The sequence below is a fragment of the Clarias gariepinus genome, chromosome 8, assembly GCF_024256425.1.
Source record: "Clarias gariepinus isolate MV-2021 ecotype Netherlands chromosome 8, CGAR_prim_01v2, whole genome shotgun sequence".
Taxonomy (NCBI): domain Eukaryota; kingdom Metazoa; phylum Chordata; class Actinopteri; order Siluriformes; family Clariidae; genus Clarias; species Clarias gariepinus.
Window position 1 is genome coordinate 37,658,747 of NC_071107.1, and position 9,525 is coordinate 37,668,271.

The 9,525-nt window shown below is 42.7% G+C and overlaps 1 protein-coding gene across 1 annotated transcript; it reads right to left on the reverse strand.

Moving 5' to 3' along the window:
• Positions 1–580: 580 nt before the first annotated feature.
• LOC128528864 (CD276 antigen homolog) lies at positions 581–9,525 on the reverse strand. The gene is made up of 4 exons (XM_053502030.1): positions 9,402–9,525; positions 1,872–2,219; positions 1,462–1,752; positions 581–1,216 (listed from the first exon to the last, which is right to left on the reverse strand). Exons 1-4 carry the CDS (start codon positions 9,463–9,465, stop codon positions 1,041–1,043), a joined length of 879 nt encoding a protein of 292 aa, XP_053358005.1. The 5' UTR covers positions 9,466–9,525; the 3' UTR covers positions 581–1,040.

Genomic DNA, 9,525 nt, shown 5'->3' on the forward strand with positions numbered 1-9,525 from the left:
TGTTAATTCCCGCACCAGTCATCCTCTCTCTCTCTCTCTCTCTCTCTCTCTCTTCCAGTGCAGCAGGTTATCAGAAAGTGATGAGCCTCAAATTTTTACTCTTTGTAGGGGGGAAAATTTACAAAATTTTTAAAATCATAAGAATTTTTTGAGTCGATAGAGGCAGCAGGCCATGCAGAGCATCACCGTGAGTTCCCCAGCGCTTTTAAAGAATCAAATACTGTAGAATTAACGGTGTTTATTTTCATACTAAGTCCACAGTTAATGTTAAGCTCAACTAAAAATTGGGGCGGAACCGTTTAGACTATATCAAGCAGCAGAACCACAAGAACCCGTGGAGAACCAGCTCCTGTGGGTTCTGGGTTCATGTGTCCAGGACTCTTGTTCACGTTATTAAAACAGGAGAGAAGAGTTTTTCCTTGGTGAAACTTGTAAACACTCACCCGCTCCAGTGCAAATCTGTATAGCACTGTTTCTGCGCGTTACTTCGTACAGGTAACTTTAAACCTGATGCTCCAGGGCACGCCCCAACACCCTCACCAATCTATATATGTAAAAAAAACTTATGTAACAAACACAAACACACACACACTATTTGTTACCAAAAGTTCCGTAGTGCTCAAAATCCTGTAAACATTTTTTGACTAAACACACCAAGTGTGGTGGAGTTCATATATGTCCAGTATGTGTGCTAAACACACACACACACACACACACACACACACACAACGCTGTCACTTCCTGTTTCTTTTCCTCTGTGTCTCTGTTTTGTTTTGTTGTTTTCCGTTGAAATCAAAGACCTTGAATAACCAGATCTGTGATGCTGACATCATTTTCCGCAGTAACTCCAACTAACACTTTCCTTGTGACTGCAGTTTTTCCAACACTGACTCTGTTATTATTGTAACTGATACCCACATGATCATAATTTTCAGAAACAGAAAAAAAAAACCAATCTAACTGGCTGATTTTCATTTTTCATAAACCACTCTGAGGTTCTTCTACTGAACTCGTCTCGGTCACTGATGCTCCAAGAACTTCTAGAAATCTGAACTCTGTACGTCTGAAACATCACCGTTTTTGGAGAATCGATCGTTAAATGTCCTTTTCCACCTGAAAAAAAATATTATTAATACTATAAAAACCATCCCAGTGCCGAGTCCGAGGAAGAACAGTCTAGTGATTTTCTGTTTGTATTCGTCATGGCCTCTGTTCTCTGTAAAAAAAAAAAAGAAAAGAAAAATAATTAACATAAAATCTGCTTATAATAATAATTCTACTAATAATCCCTAAGAGAATATAATCTATAGCAGATTTTCTTATAATTCTGGCACAATGTGTTCTCCATGAGGAGGTTCTCTCCCTCATGCAGGCCAAAGAACCCATAAGTGTTCCGCATGGAGTCGGTCCAATCGGTCTCCTGACTCTCAGTACGATAAACCTGTTTAAGCCGAAACCCACCTGAGAAGAAGTCGATGTTCCTCCTCATCTCCTGGCCCAGATCTGGGTTCTTGATGATGAAGGTGATGGAGGAGTTGACGGTGCCGCTCAGGTTCAGCTTACTGTTCACGCTGTACAGGTGTGTGTGTTGGTCCTGCATCAGCTGCGTGTGTGTGTTGTTGGTGATGTCTGTCTCATTTCCCATCAGCCACTGCAGCGATGGGGAGGGGTACCCGCCCTCTGAGGTCACCAGCACCTCCAGGTGGCCGTCGTTCAGCACAGAGATGTGCAGACGAGGCTCGGGGTAGAACGCTAAAGGAGGGGTGGAGAAGAGTGCTGAGTGTGCAGTTACCATAGTAACCAGTAACGCCTCACTGAGAATGCTAGTTAACCATTTTCAGACAACTTTATCATACGGTTTGCATGTTTACCTGCTACTTTGAGGCTGAAACTCTTCCTCTGGCTGCCCAGCTTAGTGCTGATGGAGCAGGTGTACTCCCCCGCGTCCTCCAGAGTGGTACGGTCCAGCCTGAGCGATGCGTTCCCCTTCTTCATCTCCTGGTGGAACAGGCTGGTGCGCCTGGCGTATCTCGGGCTCTGGTACTTCGGCTGGTCTCTGCCATTGAAGAAACTGTGAACCACCTCTAGGTTTCGCTGCCACGTGATCACACTACTGTCTGCTTCCCACGCGCCGCTCACCGGGAAGGTGCAGGACAGAAGCACAGACTCGCCGTACACACCCATCTGTACACGAGTGGGTACCGAGATCTCAAACTCACCTACAGACACACACAGATGGTGAGACGGTAAAGACCTTCATGTACAGGATGAAGTGAGAGGACTGAACTTGTGATCGCTTCCTCATCAGATCTGCTAAATAATGTGAAAGTCACATGTTTCAGGATAAGGTCATGAAACATGACATCATCACCAGACTGTGTAGGAGATGGGTTTATACAAGGTTAAACTAAATGTCCAAATAAAACCCAGACAAACGTTAAAGAGAAGCTGCCTTGGCCATTTCCTCATTTTATGTCAAATGTCATGTTTTTACTGTGGTTTTTGCTCTTGACTCACTTAATCAGGAGCCAAAGACATCGTGATGTGCTGCTGAAAATAATCAACACTGAGTGGTGTGATGAAGCAGAGGTACTGTTTCCACCATGAGGTTGATTGTTTTGCATAACCAGTCGCCCCGGAGTGTTTTCTTCCTCTTCTACAATAACAATTTAACAGCAGTTCTACTTGTACACCTTTTACTTGTTACCCTTGTTAATGTTCTCACACTCTCCAGGAAGCTGCTACAAAACAACAGATGCGCTTTAATTACAAACTTCCTTATAATTCATCACACACACGTTTAAATCTGACTTAACACATCAGTGTGTATAAATAATGCATTTATATAAAACAATGACATATTTCCTTGATGGCTAAATAAAGCCTTTCACGTATTTGCTCTGAAAACACCTGTGACAGATGGGATGGAGAACCTGCAGGACCTGTAGAAACCCAAAGAGAAGACTGCTTTTATTCTCAGTGTGACCTTTTATACTGGAAATAACTGGTTTATAGCATAAATTGTCTCATACAAAACTAATTTAACAAACATAAATCTGTGTGCATGCGGTGTTCAGATGTCTAGCTTGCTTTTTTCTTGAGTATATGAAACCTCTGGGATGTTCTCCGTACATGGCACGCTATGTTTTGAAACTGTTCCTAATGCCCTCCACCTTGTCTAAGCTCCCAGCTAAAGAGGACAATAGCATAGCTTCACTCTGGGTCTGGTGTCCTGTTGGTAATGTCACTGGAAGCTGGATGGCTGGATGGCGTTTGCTGTAAGATGTGACTAAGAAAAACAGAGACATTTAAACGCCTGACACATGTTTGACATGAGTTTAAATGTGAATGTTTTATTTTTTTCCATCTGCAGTATAATGGCCAGATTGTTATTTTGAATTAGCGTCTCGTATCACAACCGTACAATTAGTGGATGACTGGGTTAAGGAAAATCCCCAACTGCCCCTCCTCTATAACTCAACTGTCACGCTTTATGACATCTGTTCATGTAGTGGGAGCTTTCTGTCTGGGAAAAACCCACTCTAATTAGGAAAACATCTTCAGCTGTCACTACCATGTGCTGTTTCTCTCTACAATCCCGACCATCTGTATCTTAAACCCACCCAGTCTGAGCCGCTCTACGTCTCACTGCTAACTGACTCGTTCTTACTGGTTTCTCAGTTACGTCACCCGGACACCATTCCTACCCTCACACACCCCTCAGGTCTTCACCTCGCCACTTCTTAAAACTCATCTGATCAAAGTGAATCCGAGTATTGGGCAACACCTTTTTTCAAATTCCATTATTTAATTATGAAAAAAAAAAGCCAAAAAGAAGAAAAAACACGTGGGCAATACTAAGTACACAGGCTTTTCCACAGGATTTAGGAAGGGAAGTTGAGCCCGGTGCTGGTAATCATCAGCCTTTGATTAACTGATCATCAGCAGGTGTGCAGATCTATAAAAGCTAACGTTTTGTCAGTTCGACGGTCTGGAGCATTCAGGTGTGTGTTGGTGTGTGCAATGGTCTTAGAGAAGAAACTGTTGCACATCAATTTGGAAAGGGTTATAAACTCATTTAAAACTATTTGGACTTCAACAATCTACAGTGAGAAAAATTATTCACAAGTGAAAAGCATTCTAGACAGGAGTGGACGTCCCATCACATTCACCCCAAGGTCAGACTGTGTAATGCTCAGACAAATGCAGTGGAGCCTTGGATTACAAGCATAATTTGTTCCGGAAGCGGGCTCGTATTTCCAAACACTCGTAAACCAAGTTCAATTTACCCATAAGAAATAATGGAAACTCAAATTATTTGTTCTATAGCCCAAAAAATAAATACATAAAAATAATTAATACAAAATATAAAGTAAAAATAAAACAAATTGACCTGCACCTTACCTTAATTTTTTTTTTTTATAAATCCTGACAGATAAGTGTTTCCGTTCATGTTGTGTGTGTGTGTGTTTAACGAAAAAACTGTTTTATAGGAAAAACTAGCAAGGAACATCGCTAGTCACACTCGCGTAAGCGCATACTAACAGAATCACTGCTGTAAAATGAACAGCCTTTACAGACCCCCTTCCACCCCCTCCTCCTCTCGGGTTTACACACAGATACAGACGCACACTCTCTGCCTTACACAGAAACTCCGTTCTGTCGCGATTCGTTCGAAAGTGCAGGTTCATTTGTTGTTGGTTTTTTTTGTTACTTTACAGCGGTGAACACTTTCAGTTAGTAAGCACACACTCGTGCTGTACAAACACGCTTACACACACATGGTCACAGTGTTATAGTAAACAGTACATGCATGCACAGATGTTGATTATACCAGTGACCCAGCAGGGGAGACGATTACCCACAATTACGCAGCACACACTCGGCGTCAAAACAAGGAGCGCATGCATGATACATGATACTCAATGCTCGTAAAACAAGACAATGCTCGTTTTTATTTAAAAGTTATTAAAAATCATTGCACGTCTTGCGGAACACCGCAAACCGCGTTTCTCGCAATCCAAGGTTTCACTGTACAAAGAAAACCCCAGGAGCTACATCGCAGACCCTACAGGCCTCACTGAGTGTGTTAATTGTTAAAGTCCATGACAGCACAATTAGAAGGAGACTTAACAATTACAGTTTACTTGGGAGGGTTGTCATGAAAAAAAAATCTTCCGTCTATAAAGATCACATAAGCACAACTAAGGTTCACAAAACTGCATCTGAGACCAAACCACAAGAACCACATTATCTGGAACAATGTCCTGTGGACAGATGAGACCAAAGTGGAGTTGTTTGGCCTTAATATAAAATATAAAAAGTGGATTTCAGCAGAAACACTTCATACGCACTTCCAGGGGTGGCGGGGGAGGGGAGATGATTTGGGCTTGTATTTGCAGACACAGGACCTGGGCACCCTGCAGTCATTGAGTCGACCATGAGCCCCTCTGTATATCAGAGTATTCTAGAGGAAATCGTGGGGCCGTCGGTCCAACAGCTAGAGCTTGGACGAAATTGGGTCCCGCAACAGGACATCTGAAGCGCAGCAATAAATCTACATCAGAACAGAAGTAATGTAAAGAAGAACGGACCAAAACGATGTGAGAGACTAAGTAAAGTCATGCAAGAAACCATTTCTATAAGTTATTGCTGCTAAGGGTGGAGCTACAAGCTATTAAATCATGGGTGTACTTAGTATTGCTGTCTTTATTGTTATTTTTGGCTTCATTATTGCTAAATAGATAACGGAATGGTAAAAAGTTCATGTTGTTCATTTGAGGTTTTATTTGCCGAATACTGAGACCTGCTAGGATCAGAAGATTTTTATGTTTTTACACCAAAACAGACTGAATGAAAAGAGGGGGTACTAACTTTTACACATGGCTGTATAATTAAATACCAGGTCATCATTTGGATTTGAAACAGACAACATGTTTTAAACAGACATAAATATGAAGGAGTACGTTTGTTTGTCTTTTACACACGGGCAGGGGTCGCTCAGTGGTTAAGGCCTGGAAGGTTCCAGGTTCAAACCCCAGCACCACCAAGTTGCCATGTTGGGCCCTTTAACAAGGCCCTTACCCCTCAACTGCTTAGATGTATATTGTGATAAAAAATGAATGCAAGTTGCTCTAGATAAGGGCGTCTGCCAAATGTTTGTGTATTTTTTACGAATAATTTGTCCATCAGAGAATCAGGATGGGAAGCCTGTAGGAGGGAAGCCAACAGTCGTGTAGAACAGAACGGTTAATCTTCCATGTGGGTGGCCGTAGGTGGGGGAAAACAAACACAGATGCTCTGCTGTGTCGCTATATTTTGGAAAATAAAGACAGTCAGATCCGTTAGAAATAAAGCGGGTAGTACAAACAAAAATAAGAAGTATACAAGCAGGATTTTAAAGGCTCTTTTAAAGGTCTCATGCACACCACATGATGGGAACAGTGCTGATCAGCTAATGTCCAGTTAAATAGCAATTCTGAAGGTAGCAGCACAGTGTTACATCCCTAATTTACAGACCTTATATTTTTAGATGATCCCTTCACCCTGTTTTAGTGTACAGTTAATCCTTTGCGATCATAATTTGTTATATATATATGAACAACAACAACCACTAATTAACCAGATGTTGGATGTTGACTATACGACTGTTGCACTTGCACTGAGAGACGATTACCCACAATCCCACAGCGTGAGAGAGAGAGAAGAATCATCAGCTCAGATCACGTAAAGCTTGGCAGACAAAAGCGCAAGCGTACTACATGTATATCAAGACCTCACTTGTTTATTAAGTTAAAATAAATTTAAAAATTTTGCTCGGCTTGCAAAACAATCGCAGACCGCAATCCAAGGTTTCAATGGATCTAATTTTAGGCCGTAATGTGAACACTGACTAAGCTCCTGACCGGAACCTCAGGATTTTATGCACTGTGCTGCTGTCACGTAATCAGATTAGTAGATGAATGAATGTCTTTTTTGTCTTTGGGCTGTTCCCTTTCAGGGGTCGCCACAGTGAATCATCTGCCTCCATCTAACCCTATCCTCTCCATCTTCTTCTCTCACACCAACTAACTTCATGTCCTCTCTCACTGCATCCATAAATCTCCTCTTTGGTCTTCCTCTAGACCTCCTGCCTGGCAGTTTCAACCTCAGCATCCTTCTACAGATATATTCACAATCTCTCCTCTGAACATGTCCAAACCACCTCAATCTGGCCTCTCGGACTTTATCTCCAAAACATCTAACATGGGTTGTCCCTCTGATGAACTCACTCTTGGTCCTATCCATCCTTGTCACTCCCAAAGAGAACCTCAACATCTTCAGCTCTGCCTCCTGTCTTTTCTTCAGTGCCACTGTCTCTAAGCCGTAGAGCATTGCTGGTCTCACCACTGTCCTGTACACCTTTCCTTTCATTCTTGCTGATACTCTTTTATCGCACAACGCACCTGACACTTTTCTCCACCCATTCCAACCTGCCTGTACCCGCCTCTTCACTAACTGGGGCCAGGGGTAGCTCAGTGGTTAAGGCATTGGACTACAGTTCGGGAGATCCCAGGTTCAAACCCCACAACCACCAAGTTTACACTGTTGGGCCCTTGAGCGCGGCCCTTAACCCTCAACTGCTCAGTGTAATGAGATAAAAATGTAAGTCGCTCTGGATAAGAGCGTCTGCCAAATGCCTAAATGTAAATGTCTTCACCTCCTTTCCACACTCTCCGTTGCTCTGGACCGTTGACCCTAAGTACTTAAAATCCAGGACTGAATGAATGTTCATCCTTATAAAGAGGACAGTGAGTGTGTATTATCTGCACTGGGGCTATAACACAGTAGGTATTGTTAGAGTAGTGTGTATTATGCAGTCATTCACTGTGTCCACTACAGATACTCGTCTCAGTAAACTACATCTGTGCACTACAGGGCATTTAGCCATCCCTCTTTTTTTCTTTCTGTTGTCTCTATTAGTTTCTGCCTTGAGCTCTGTAAAGCAATACACAGCAAACTCCCCACTGTCGAATTAACACCCAGCAGTGTTTATGCAAGTTTGCTTGGCCTCAGATAAACTCTGAAAGTTTTACACCTTGCTGGGGTTTTTACTGAGTACAGCCTGAGATTAATAAACTAATGAAGGATTACAGTCATGTCGGCCTCAATCTGACCTTTTATTAATTATTATCAAACAGCAAAAGTCAGGAGAGCTTTAAAAACAAACTTAAACATAATTTCTGATTATGTTTGTGGACATAAAACAAGGTGTGGCTGGTATTTCCCCTCACTAACTTGGGGATGGACCGGGTTTAAAGACTCAGGGGAATTTCAGCCTCACCTGATGCCACGTCCCCCACCCTGTTTTTTCTCAAATCTGGAAAGAAAATGATATTTACATGGACCCACTAGGTGGTGTGTGTGTGTGTGTGTGTGTGTGTGTGAGATAATAATTCATTTATCTATTTTAATTATACTAAAACTTAGAAATGAAAACTTTAAATGATTAATACACAAACCTCCAACACTAGTACTGTACATACAGTATGTGTAGTGAATGTGGGATTTATACTGAACTTTGCTTATCATTTTAACAAGCGCTGCTACAATTATGAATTACTTGAGTATAAATCTAATACTACTGAGAGTCCAGTACAAATTAAAATATAAAACAAATAAACTATCAAAATCACAGACCATTTAAATAAAAACAATAACGGTGTTAGAAAAAAAACCTGCACCGTCAAACAGTTTCAGCAGTGAAGCATTAACATCAAAGGAACAAAGGAACAAAGGGAAAAGACCGGAACCGACCCAGTGCTCAAAGACACAAAGAGAGAGAGAGACAGGGAAGAGAGAGAGACAGAGAGACAGAAAGACAGAGAAGAAGAGACAGGGACAGAGAGACACAGGGACAGAGAGACAGGGAGACAGAGAGAGAGAAAAAGAGAGAGAGAGACAGGGGGAGAGAGAGAGAGACAGGGACAGAGAGACAGGGACAGAGAGACAGAAAGAGAGAGAGACAGGGACAGAGAGACACAGGGACAGAGAGAGAGACAGGGAGACAGAGAGAGACAGGGACAGAGAGAAAGAGACAGAGAGAAAGAGACAGAGAGAGAGACGGGGACAGAGAGACAGAGAGAGAGACAGAGAGACAGGATGAATAAACGGATGATCGTGCTCAAGAGAGAGACGGAGAGAGAGAGACACAGGGACAGAGAGAGAGAGAGAGAGAGAGAGGATGAATAAAGGGATGTCTCGCGCTTGTCTCCCTCTCTCTCCCTCTCTCTCTCTCTCTCTCCCTCTCTTGACTCTCCCCAGCTGATAAACCCCTCTGACTGACTGACTGAGTCTGGAGGGAATAAAGTTGAGTTTAACGCGGATTAAAGCCGAGAGTAGGACAGGAGACACACACTCACTGTGACTGGACCCCTGAGACCGCAGGAGGAGGGAACACACACACACACACAGCAGCAGATCCATGAGGGAGCCGGGGTGTGAGAGCTCATCTCCCGCCGCTGGAGGACACACACACTCACACAC